We start from the raw sequence: 13,364 nt of genomic DNA, 5'->3' as shown, positions 1-13,364 counted from the left end.
CATCAAACTGGGGGGAAAAAAATCTCCTCATCTTACATTTGCATACAAGGAAACCTCATTAAATACACTGTCTATCACTAAACTGCTGCCATAAAGCAACATGTGCTCAGTAGTGGAACCAACTACGAAGGTGATTAATGCAATCAGCAGTAAGTGTAACTATAAAACACATGGCCCATATTGGCCAAACATACTGATGGGTGTGTGTGTGGGTGGGTGTGTGTGTGTCTCCGTTAAAAAACAGTCATTTGTTCCTCTAGGAGGAAACTGGTACCAGGCCTAGAAGTACTGCAATACCAGGCCAGCCCCAGGCCAGAACCAGCCCTTACATCCTCCTCTGGATGGCAAAAATGCTTAATCTTAGCCAAAAGGCTGAAATGCTGATGGGAACCTATCATAAAGACAAGTTAATGCACCCCATCTGAATAAGATATACAGTAGTGCCATTATACACAGTCTCCTTCAGCACTGATGCTTTTAAAAGTCACAGTGAGTCACTAGATTGCATGTATATCTTTACTCCCACAGCTGAGTTGCACCTTTCTTTCCCATTTTCAATTATTTCTGTTTCTTTCGCAGCCGTAAACATCTGGCAAACATTACCAAACAGGACTCCAAAGAGTTCAGCTACAATCCCTCTAGCACCCCAGTCTCTCAGCTTATTACATATGATTAGTGCGGCCCCACCCTTCATGAGCCAGAGCCAGGCCAGTCTGTCCTGTGTATCCTCTACATATACATGTCTGGAAGGTCCCAGGACTCGTGACAAGAGCAATCAGGACTCATGACAAGAACAGCCAGTTCCAGTTATGGGAGGGGGAGGGGGGGACAAAGTCATATATGAACCCTTTGGATGGGGGAGGGGGGACCTTCTAGAGTACACACACATACTGAGCGGTGATGAGCTGTAGGGTCACTGACTTAAAATACTTGACTCTGCCAGGGCCCAGCCCTATTAACTATATGGTAAATCATGAGTCTTTTGGCTTTGGACTAATATAACTAATAGTTTGTACTATATAATGTTCTAGATCATGAAATTATTTTTCAAAACATTTTACCATACAACGAAGTGCTCTTAAAATGTATTCATCTAGGTCATTAAAATCACTACCTTAAAAAAATAACAACAAATCTCTCTGCCACCAAATTTACTGGCAGATAATATAAGCTTGCAAGCTAATATGGAAAACGTGCCATACTGAGGATTCTGTTTAACATAATACAACTAAGACAGACCCGACATTAAGCAGATATAGCTGAAAATTGGAAGTAGACTAGTCACCACACTTACAGAGGACTGAATTAATTTGCAAACTAATTTTCTTCCAACCTTTAAGAAATATTAAAGCTATTGCAGGCATTTCTTATTAAAAATAGAGACTTATATACTATCCACTTGGGGGTCAGTGAGAGGAAGAGAAGTAGTGCTGGTTCATGTCCATTTAGAAAAATATTAACAGAATATTCTCTCATTTGAGTAGTTAATTGACAGGGCAATACTGTATTTGCTCAAATATAAGATGACCCTGAATATAAAACAAATCCCCAATATGATCATATTCTATATCGGGAAAAATATATAAATGTATTAATAAATTTGTCTTGTATTTGAGTTAAAATTTTCCAGACACAGAATCTAATTATTAGAGGTTTCCCTTGAATTTGTCCCCTTCCCTGTGACAGAAGGGAAAATAAAACTGAGCAGGCTGGAGAGTCAGGAACCTTCTTGTCCTCTGCTCCCCCCAATTTCTTCCCCCTGCAGCCACTTCCCCCTTACCCTTACAGTCAGACCCTGCTCTCCCCAAGCATGTAGAAGTGAAAGGCAAATTTGAAAGCACTGACTTTGAAATACACATACCTGTAGTAATTTGCATATAGGGAAAATTACTACAGGTGCACACAGACTTAGTTCATACAGAATTGATGCATTTTACTTTCGCAAACTGTTGCAATTTCTAGCACATCTACTACATGAACATAAAAGTAGCATTTCTGTAAAATATGCATGATGTTAGTCCAAAACCAAGAGGTTCATGATTTATCATATAGTTCAGGGGTTTTCAACCTTTTTTGGTTGGGGTACCCCCCGGTGGCCAGTTGAGAGGCGAGGAGTCTCTCAGCAGCCAACTGACAAACGGTGGGGGGCGCAAAACTGGAAGTACTAGCAGCGAAAGTATGTGCCAGCGGTTTCTCCATCCCATTGCCACGTAGACTCTGGAGCCTTCCAAAGTACCCCCAGGCGTACACATACCCCCAGTTGCAAACCCCTGTTATAGTTCATTGGGTTAGGCCCCACCAGAGTCAATAACATTTCAAGCTATTGTGACCCCACATACTAGCACTAAGTATGCGTGCATATTCCAGATACCCCCCAGATGGTTCCATGTGCTAATCTGCAACCCCACTCATGACTGCAACCAGTTTTTTGTTGTTTTTTTTTTTAAAACAGGAATTTTTTCACGTCCCAAGTCAAATCACCCAAATCAATTCCAAATCCGTGCGAATCATTCAACAACCATATATAGCCCTAATACTGGCAAGCATCCTCCACTCCCGCCTGGGGCTTCAGATACTTCCAAATCCTTTGGTAGGCATCCTACATGCAGGCCCAAGCCTGGAGGCTTGGGTTTGGATGTCTCCAAGTTTCTCAGCCATATGGCTACAGAAGCAAACTAGGGAGGAGTCTCCCATTTCCATAAAGTTGGTGTGTAGCTGAGATCCTCCCACTAGGAAGCTGAAGTGGGAGGCTAACTATGAGGCTTTCATACGGAGTCCTGTCCACAAGCAGACAAAGTTGCAACCCTCCACCACACAATACCATTTTAATTGCATTACTTTGGTTGGGGTACTGCCCCCTGCCACATTCACGGTTTCCCCTGCCAATAGGAAAACCACCTTGGTGGTCATAGTATTTCCCCTGCCATGTAAGTACCAGATATTCTTGTAACAAGTCCTAGGATCTTCTAAAAATTTGTGAACAGATAAGCCATGGAAACCCCTAGGCTGGCCTGCTTCATGGAGGACAGGACAACACTAATTACATGCGACAGGCCAAGAGAGGAGGTGACAGAGCCTTTCACCTACATAGACATTTGGTGATGCTTGCCAGACATTTAACACCTGTGAAGAAACCTTCACCAAGAATCACTGCAAATGGGAAAGCTGCTGACGAGCTGTGAGAATGAAGAGGAAGTAGAAATACATTTGAGGTATGGCTCATCAAGTGTTGAAAAAAAAAAAAGAGTCAGCACTTACGGAGACTGAGCACAACAGGCACTATATCTTATTCAGATGGGTTGCACTAAATTTTGTGGTAGAGTCCCATCAGTATGTTTGCCTAATATGGGCCATGTGTTTTATAGGTCTGCTCACTGCTGGCTACATTTAATCAGCTTCATGGTTGGCTTCCATTAATGAGGACATGCTGCTTCTGGCACCAGTTTAATGATAAACAATGCATTTAATGAGCTTTTCTTCTATGCAAATGAAAGACAAGGAGCCTTCCCCCCCCAGTATTCACTGGGGGGAGGGAGGGGAAAACCTTGTCTTCTATTTGATTAAATACAGTACCCTGAAGGGACAGGGAAGCATATCTTCTAACATCATAAATATACCATCCCCATAAAAATTAATCTTTTAAATTCAGCAAGATAAGCATTAAACCAACTTAGAACACTGTATTTTTAGTCATGCTCAAAGCCGAGCAGTTGCATCTTTAGTTTAATTAGTACTAAGGGACTTAAGCCTACTCAAACTTTCCCTCAACTGGTGACTAGGAGTGAATCCTCAATTCTAAAGAAATAATTTTCTACCAGCATTATTTCAAGAAAGAAAAAAATCCCAGTCCCAGTTCCCAATATACATGGGACACAGGATTCCATTCAGTGATGCTTCCTGTTGTGTCAATAATGAAGTGAATAAAACAAATTACCTTGGATTAGGAGGGTGTCCTGGTGGATAGGGAGAGATTCCACTTGGCATGCCTGGCATGTAGGAAGCTAAATAAAACAAGAATTTTACACATTTATTATATCTTAATGATCTACTAGGTGAATATACTTATGCTATGATCTGAATGCTACAAACTACTGTAAAAACAATCAACTGACAGACTAGAAATTTTCATTTTTAACATCAACTGAGCATTTATAGATCAGATTTGTCAATGAGTATTTTAAAGCTGAAGTAGGTAAACGTTATGCAATTTCAACAGTAATAAAATGCAAAGGTTGTTCAGACTGCCTACTGAACGCAACCTGCTACTACAGGCAACAGAGATGAGTAAATCTTAACCAGCATGGGCTAGTTGCAGTAAGAAGGTAATGCCAGAGGCAGGATGGATTAATTTAAATTGAAGTTATTTAGTACTGGATGTTAATCACAATTTAAAAAAATAAACAGGAAATACTAATGTACACAATTAATTTGAAACTTGTTCAGGAACAATATTATCTTAAGGGACAACTGATTTTCATTATCCGGCTGCTTAATTATTTTCTATCCAATTATTTGAATACACTGTAGTAATACGTCCTAACAAGGTCTATCATAATTTTAAGTAGGTTTAATACATTAAATAAAGTTTTAAAAAAATCAGTTTTTTTTATTGTTTTTAAAACCATTCATTTTTTGTCCACCCGGCCAATACCACTGTGTCAACATCCTTTAGCCAGGACTCAAAATAATCTTGGCAGAGTAAAGAGCGAGTTTTTACAATTTCTGCCAGTTAAAGAAAGGCTGAAGAATTTTTTTCTTGACATCACTTGTTCATATTTCATCCAAACAAAGGAAATCGGTGCATGTTAATTTGTCTCCCCATAAATAGATTCAGGGCAATTCCAAATTATGACGTACATGTAATTTAATTATACCTTCATATCACATGCAAAAAAAAAATCACTAACACTTTCTTACAGCCACACACTTACAAGCAATAAGTGGAGTTTATAAAGATTTAATATCTTTGAGTCTAATATATTCTGCAGACATGTACACTTTTATAAGTATAGGAATACAATATGACACTAGAAGTCTGCTACACTTTTTTAACATCAGTTTTAGGAAAAGGTACTATAATTAATAAATCAATTATGAAAATTTTCCATTTGTAACAAATTAGATAGGCTCCATAACGAGAAAGAAATGACAAATGACAGGTTAAAGAACATAAAATAGTTATTTTATAGAAGTGCACTGATATATCAGTTGCGTATCAGATTGGCACTGATGAAATGAAACATTATCGACAATTGGCTTTTTTGGCTGGTGTAGCCAATAATGCCACTGATAAATGCCATATGCATATATATGCACAGCTGCAGCATGCACACAGCCAGGAATGCAACTCAGCAGCTTGGAGAGCAGTGTGCAGCTGGTAAGTCAAGGGAGAGGGGGAAGTAGGGAGATGGCATGGCACATTGAGGCCCCAACAGTGAGGAAGAAAAAGTGGGGCAGGGGCAGGTGCTGCCCAGCCAGGCATGTGAGTGAAACCCTGGGAGTAGGGTGGAGCCTTTAAGTGGGGTGCTACAAGCGGGCTTTTCTGAGCTACATGGATTATCCTGGCTCTTTCATGGCCGAGCTATAATATAACAGCCAGTGTTAGGAACAGAGCAAATACATTAACAATTATGTTTACCATGAGGAAACAGAAATATAGGCTTATTTTCAGATTTTCCAGGTGAACAAGATTCAGAAATGTCATTAGATTGAAAATTTTCAAAAACATAGTCCTGTTTACTTGTCACAGTATTAGAGATCTTACACTTCATTAAAGACAAATTACTGTTTGGCTTTAAATGCATCTCAATCAACTTTCTACCTCAACTTTTTCAGTTATGAAAAAGGGGGTAACTTACAGATAGCACATTTATTTAAATACAGTCTTAAAACAAAGCTGCATTCAGGGCACACTATAAAACACCTGTTCAATTTTTTAAAGTCAAAATCCACAACCTGAAAACATTTTGGAGCCCCTCACTTTCTTCCAGCCCATCACAAAAATCATCTCAGCTGTATAAAGACATTAAAATGCATTTCCATGCTACTAAATACTGTTTCCACCAGGAGTGGTTTAAACACTACTTATCAGAATGTAGAGAACTTTCAGAAACACTGCACTGAATAGCCATGGTCTGACAAGCTAGGATGAAAGGAGTCTGAAAATAATCTAAATATTGTTAAAATTACCCAACTTTCAAAAATATATCCAGCAATATTTCCAGCTTATGTTTAAAACAGCCAAAGAAGACATCTTTGAAAGTAACATCATCTATACAAGAGTGGACTACACCAAAGCGACTGACTAATAAAAGGGTAAAAAACACAGAAAGAAATATTATTTCCTAGCTTATTAGGGTAATAGTAGTATGTAGTGAAGTTCAAAATTTTCAAATCTGATTTCTAAGTTACAACTATCTCTTTCAGCACAGCACAGCTAATATTTTACCATAAATCTATCCTGACACCTACTGTTTGTGTTGTTTATACAGTCTCAGCTAATATGCTTAATGCTGGTAGAGCAGTGTTACCAAGTGGCAAGGGAGAAATCCAGTCTCTTATCTAGAAAAATAAAGCTGCTTTCCAGATGGAAACAGAGCAGAGAAAAAGATAGACAACAAGTTGTTGCATCCTGAAAAGCCGAAGCCATAACCAGGTTTTTTAATATCTTTAGCAGATCTTATACAGACATCCAGTTTCTCCTGGGGAAAATTGCTGCTCTTCCAGGAGCAACCACAAGGATACAGATTTTTAGGCCTTTTCTGAGTAAAAATGGCCACCTCCAGGAGAAAAATAACTCGGGCAAAATCCGCGTTAAATCACTTCCAGGCGAGTTTCTTCTAGGAATGTCTGTACATGCCGACAACACAGGCTGTCAATCATGAGCTGTCTGGGGTTACTTTCATCTGTTGCCAGGCAGACTAAAGAAGCCTGCAGTGAGGTGTTTCCTCCCCAACTCTCACCCCAGCTGGCCAGTGTCAACACCACAAGCTTTCCACGCTTCAGGGCCTCAGCATTTGAATCTCTGGGTAAGTTTTCCTACCACAAGAACAAACCTGGGAAAATTCTTTGGGGACATTTTAATATGTGTATGCAGTCTTACTGCGGCACTTGGAAGAAAACAAGAAAGGAAAAAATACACCATATTCACTATTCTTAACCTGAGGTACCTTTACTGAGGTTTTGTATTTATGTAAAATTGTCCATATTTCTACATATATATTAATTGCCACCATAGAAACATTAATAATGTGTTCTTTAATCAACTTAAAGCAGCTTAGTTCGTTCAGGTTTGAGAAATCATCCAGTAACTTGTAAATTAAACAACAAAGCTATGTGGCAGAATTGCAGGCTGTTTTAATACAATGAGGGAATATCCTAAGGGAGCTAAATTATAAGCCCCATGGCCAGTCACAGGGACTAAATTTAAGCCATTGCCACAGTCATAGGGTCTGTTCTGCATGGTGCTGGTCAAGGGCAGGCTGGCACTTCTATCCCATTCCCTGCTGTTGCAGCTGCTACCCTATGTGCAGTGCAGAATGGGATGCATAGCCAGTGCTGCCACCACAGCTCCTCTACATGTCCTGAAGCAAAATGGCTTTGGGACACTCTTGTAGTTTGCCAGGTCCCGGAGCTTGGCAAACTGCATGCTGGGGAGCAGCTGCAGCTATAAGGAGTGGGACAGAGGCTCCATCCAGCATATCTGCGACCAGACATGGCCTCATGGAGCAGTCAGGTAATGAACTGTGAGGTGCTACGCTTTTTTGATTGCAACAGGTGGAGCACTCTGTGGGTAAGAACGTTTTGCTGCAGTTTGGGGTTAAGGAAGTATGTGAGCAAGGGCTGCCTGCTCTCCCACTCCCACTGATGTGCAGGTTCAGGAACTGTCTCTTTCCAGACCTTGCAGAGAGACAGGAGCTGCTCTGGTAGTTGCTAGGTCCATCTTTCCCACTGCTAAGTAACTGCAAGGAGCTGAGGCAAGTTGCTGAAATTCACCCAGAGAACAGCGTGTCTGATGAATTCATTGTCAGTACCAGTCAGGCTGTCCAGTAGTCCTTGTACATGTTCTCCCAGGAAGGAGCCACCCACTGCCATGTTGAAGACCAGCACCACATTAATTACACCTCTGTACGACTAGGGTTCCTGGTTTTCTCCTATTTAAAAAAGAATCCCCAATTTTTATAGATATATCTATCTATCCATCCATCCATCTCATGGAAAAATGTGGACTTGAGGTTATTTTTTTTAATCTGAAAATTGGGGATTTTTTTAAATCAAAGAAAGCCCAGCTTATGGCAGAGCTGTGTTAACACAGCCCTCTGTTACTGAAAGGTTGCTAACCCCTATTCAAGCTGATGAAAAATTCAGAACAAGACTCAAGAGTTTGAATGAGGTAAGAGTTCATCATCTCATGTTTTGCATGCTTCTAGCTCCTTTGAAACTTCAGTCAGTTTAGGAACTGTTGCATTAGAGAAGAGAAACTCCCAAGAAAGACAGAAGCAGAGGACAGAAAATTGTGTCATGGAAGTACATGAAGAGGTTCATAAGTCTGGAAATTTTCCTGTAGAAAACAAACCCATGGACCTGGAAGCTAATAGGACTCCTATAAAATTGTACACTTCACGTCAAAATACACAAGGATTCTTCCTCCGTTGACTTTGGGTGACGACTCATGTACAGTTGAAGCCATTTCAAAACAGAAACATTTCAAAAGGGCTGGAGCTGATACACTTTAAGTACCATGTGGGAATGCCTGAAGATGATGCAAATGTAGCAAAAATATTTTGACTTCAAACCTGGATAAAACAGGTTTGTAGTGAAGTTAAGAGTTTTTGCTGCCTATGTATCATTCACACTTATCTTGTTCACACATAAGGAATAGAATCAGTGTTGCCTCCCCGGTTTTCCTGCTGAATCAGGCTACTTTGAAAATGTGGTTGCAGTTCTCTCAGCCACATCCCCTGGCTTAAATGAGCTCTTCTGAGCCTTTCCGCCAGCCAGCTGTCCCCTGTTGCAGCCAACCCTCCAGTCATTCTGGGTCCCAAGACTCAACTCTCCCACGCTCTTCCCCTGGCTCTTCATTCAGGAACTCCTCTCCCCTTCACCAGTTTCTGCTTGGTAAGTATCTCCGGAGGTTTTTTCCCTCCTTCTTCACAATGACATAAATGGGATCCTGGGAAATGTATCAGTCCATCCAGGTAAGAATGTCTGAAATAACTTTATAGTCCTTTCCTCCCAGTTAACGAAATATTTCCCCCTTAAAAACAAATATGGCACATTTCCACTATCAGGAGAATGGAGATCCTCACATTTGCTGTTGTGTGGATACTTTCCCACAAACAGTATATTGTAAGATGACTGCTTCTTGGTAGTTGTGTGTCTGACCTCCAGTTTCTTCACACTGCAAGGGCAGCAGTTTTCACAAACAAACCAGTTGACTAAGCTGTTAGTGGAAACTTTTATTATTATATACCATGTACTTCAGTGTAGCATAAAGATTTGTGAACTGGCTTGGGAGTCAGAAAAACTGACCACAACGGCATCATTCCTTTGTAGGCACTGACTGACCGAACTTCTTGTTTAGTCTGACTCTGGTATTTCTACACTGTAACACTGTACAGTCAAATACACAGGCAGGAAAGAGCATAAACCACCTCATGCACTCAGAGGAAGACTGTGTGTTCAAAAGTTTGGGCATCACCAATGTATACAGCATGCAGTGGGTCCAAAGCCCACGAAGTAAATGCAAAGGATCCCATTTTGATTTAAAGGGTGTTAGATCAGGCAGTAGGCACATACCACATGCATCCTCACAAAAAGATAAATAGCAAAAGCCTCAAAGCAAGTGCTCTTGATCTTAGAAATGACTGAATGAAGGTTGCCAGTGCAGAACTCACTCTTTAATGACATGGTCTTATACTAGTTTTTTCCATAGGAGCTGTACTTTATTCAGTACATAGAACAGGTGGTCCTTGCTTAATACAGAGTTATTCTATATTTCTTTTATCCTTCTCATTCAGCAAGTGGATTCATGCACTGCTCATCCCAGACTATCCAAGCTATACAGTACTGTAAATGCTTATACAGATAAAAAGCATAAAAGATTTTTAAAAATCTGGCACTTACTGCTTTACGGACATTAATTAATTTATCATTATAGACCCCTGGCATGGGGCTGTATCACCAGCCCTACTTTGTAAATGGGAAAAGAGGGCACTAAGGTTATTCCCTCAAATAATCAGTTGAGTCCAACTCAGAGCACCTGATTTTTCATTTTTTTCAACCTTATGAAGCACTACTTACAACCAGGGCACTAAGCATTTAAAGCAAGTTAGCTCAAAAAGCAATATTTCCATTATGTAATATCCTTTCATCCTACCACATTGGTCATGAGCAGGGCTGGGATCTTTAGAACTTTCTTCACAGCTTTATACCACTTATACCTTCTGAGTAATTAGCAGTAATAGAAGATTCATCTGTGGAAAGCAGCCACCTCAGAGAGAGAAGGCATACTATGCCACTAGGTTTTCAGCAACTATTTACTAGATTTTTGTTAAAACTGAGGAATTCAATTCCCTTCTGCTCCTACCCCATCCTTCCCCATCTGCTGCCCCTGTTCCTTTTTGATTTCTGCATCTCATCTCTGCTTCGGCTCTTGTTCTCAGGTCCAACCCTTTTCTTTTCTCAGTTCCTGATCCCACTTCCCCTCCCAGGCACTTCAGAACTATGTACTATTTACATGCACAAGTCACAGTGTGATTGTAATTATAATTTGCCTGCAATTTTCATTTCCTCCATCACCCAAGCACACCAATTCTCACAAAAACAATTTCAAAGATTAAGTTGCCTGAAAGAAACCAAATGTTTTAAGTGTGTCATGACTGCCCTGGGAAAATGACTTGTATATCTTCTGCTGCCAATTTGAGTTTAAGAAACTGAAGGGTGCAGACACTGGCCTTGTGCTGCCAGGACCATTTTTATGGTGGCACAAGCTGTGACCATTCAGATATTCCTGCCACTTGTCATGCTTCAAGTGCCCAAAAAGGTTCTTGTGACCAAAGGTAGTCAGTTTGCTTAATGCACACCATGGGATCTCCCCTGAAGGGGAATCCCACAGTGCACCTATCAAGGATTCCCACAGCACATGTATTAGGTTGCTATGCTCCAACCTGGTGCATGCATCTGCAAGTGCAGGAACCTACATGTGTAGGTTCCTCCACTTGCAGGTGAGCATGCAGGAATTCCCTACAAGGGATTCCTGTGGTGCATGCACCTCACTGCTGTGCCCCAATTTAGGACACAGCACCCTACTGTGGGCTGTTTTCCATTTTTAAAAACTGGCTAGTTTTGAAGCAACTTTGGGCTATAAATTTAGCTGACACCTGGCAACCCCAAATAGAATGTAACATCTGCTTTTTTTTTTTTTTTTTTTTAAATACTTCCTTTTTGAAACTGCTTTAAACCTTTCAATTCTTGTTACAAAGAATCCCGAAACACCACAATAGGTCAGAACATTTCTGACACTATGGATTCCTATTTGAAATCTCTGAATTTACTGACTCCAAGATGAACATGGGCTGACAATGCGAGGTCACAGTTGGCAGGGCTAACCGCACCTTGTCGTGCATCCACAGGTGCTAGGATCTGGAACCAACTTCCAAGGGAAGTGGTGCTGGCTCCTACCCTGGGGATCTTTAAGAAGAGGCTTGATGCCTACCTGGCTGGAGTCATCTGAGCCCAGTTTTTCTCTTGGTCAGACCGGGGGGAGGGTCGTCGGACTTGAAGATCTACATGGTCCCTTCCGATCCTACTTCTATGATTCTATGAATTTATTTTATAAATTGTGTGTAGGTGCTTGTACACCTAGTAGTGCTAATATTGCAAGGCACATTGTAGCACCTGTAAAAAATATCTCACAGCACCCTGGTTGAGAATCACTGATTTAATCTCATCATTACATGATTTAGAAGATGGGTCTGAATGTACAGTTAAGTAAATCTGTATGTTACACCAAACTGTGTGGGGTAATAGACCCTTTGGAAGATAGGATCAGGATTCCAAATTATCTGGGCACTCTTATTTCAGACTATTTCTCCCATTTGATCAAATTCAGTAAGAAAAAATGCAAAGAACACTCAGGATAGAATAATCACATGCACAAATACATATTGGGAAATAACTAGCTGAACTGCAGGATTGCAGAAAAGGACCTGGAATAACGGTCACAAGCTGGCAGAGGGTAGGTTTAGGTTAGATATCAGGAGGCGCTACTTCACTGTCAGGGCGGCTAGGGTCTGGAACCAACTTCCAAGAGAAGTGGTGCTGGCTCCTACCCTGGGGGTCTTTAAGAGGAGGTTAGATGAACATCTTGCTGGGGTCATTTGACCCCAGTATTCTTTCCTGCCATGGCAGGGGGTTGGACTAGATGATCTGCTCAGGTCCCTTCCGACCCTAGAAACTATGAAACTATGAAACCTGGGGATTATAGTGGACCACAAGATGAGTCAACAGTATGCTGCATGCAAGCCATAGAAAGTGATTTTTTCAGTCTGTTCAGCACTGACATAGGCTCAAATTCACTTTGTGCAGTCTGGGGTACAACACATCAAGAAATACCTGGACAAACTAGAAAGAGTTCAGCAGACAGCAACAAAAAGTATCAGAAATCTAGAACATATGAATTACAAAGAAAGATTGGATGAGCAGGGATTATTTAGTCTAGAAAAGAAAAGACTGAAGATATCAAATTTCTCCTCAAATACCAGAAAGGTTGCTATAAGAAGGATAGCACTCAACTGTTTTGTGTCCACAGGGACAAGACAACCGTCTTAAATTGAAAGAAGGGAAATTTAGGCTGGATATTAGGAAGAACATTGCAACTATGAGTGTGCCTAAGCAATGGAACAGAAAGAGCTTATGGAATCTCCAGCACTGGAAGTTTTTAAACACAGGTTGGATAATATTTGGTTTGACTGGCTTAAATAGCTATGACCTGCTTTGAACAGAGGCCTGAAAGTCCCTTCCAACCCTATTTTTCCTGTTTCTGTAACAGTCCACATCCTGGTTTTAGGAAAGGACTCTAAGCCTATTAACTCTTTCTAAAAAAAAAAGAACAAAACAAAAACAAACCAAACAAACAAACAGAAAAACAAACACAAAGTTTTTTTTCCCCCTCCACTTAAAGACAAAGGGCAAATTGTTAACCACATACTTAATAACTATGCTAACTAGTTACTGACACTAACTCCAGCAGAATTACCAGGAAACAAGCAGACACTTCTACCATTCACATCTCACTGCCATGACCTGTAACAACAAACTGAGGGATCACTGATCCCGTGTTCCACCCTTTATGCTCTGGGTTG

At 40.7% G+C, this 13,364-nt stretch overlaps 1 protein-coding gene across 2 annotated transcripts in view; it reads right to left on the bottom strand.

Moving 5' to 3' along the window:
- Nucleotides 1-13,364, bottom strand: part of TSG101 (tumor susceptibility 101) — a 70,369-nt gene that overhangs the window by 38,950 nt on the left and 18,055 nt on the right. For both annotated transcript variants that reach the window (XM_090032548.1, XM_090032547.1), the window contains exon 6: nt 3,935-4,001. In XM_090032548.1, the coding sequence (XP_089888674.1) occupies nt 3,935-4,001 (67 nt within the window). The remainder of the gene's footprint in view (nt 1-3,934; nt 4,002-13,364) is intronic.

This window comes from Crocodylus siamensis, chromosome 2, assembly GCF_052110815.1.
Source record: "Crocodylus siamensis isolate JL-2025a chromosome 2, ASM5211081v1, whole genome shotgun sequence".
Lineage (NCBI taxonomy): Eukaryota > Metazoa > Chordata > Crocodylia > Crocodylidae > Crocodylus > Crocodylus siamensis.
The sequence above is the reverse complement of the archived record's forward strand: the minus strand, read 5'-3'. Positions and strand labels throughout refer to the sequence as shown.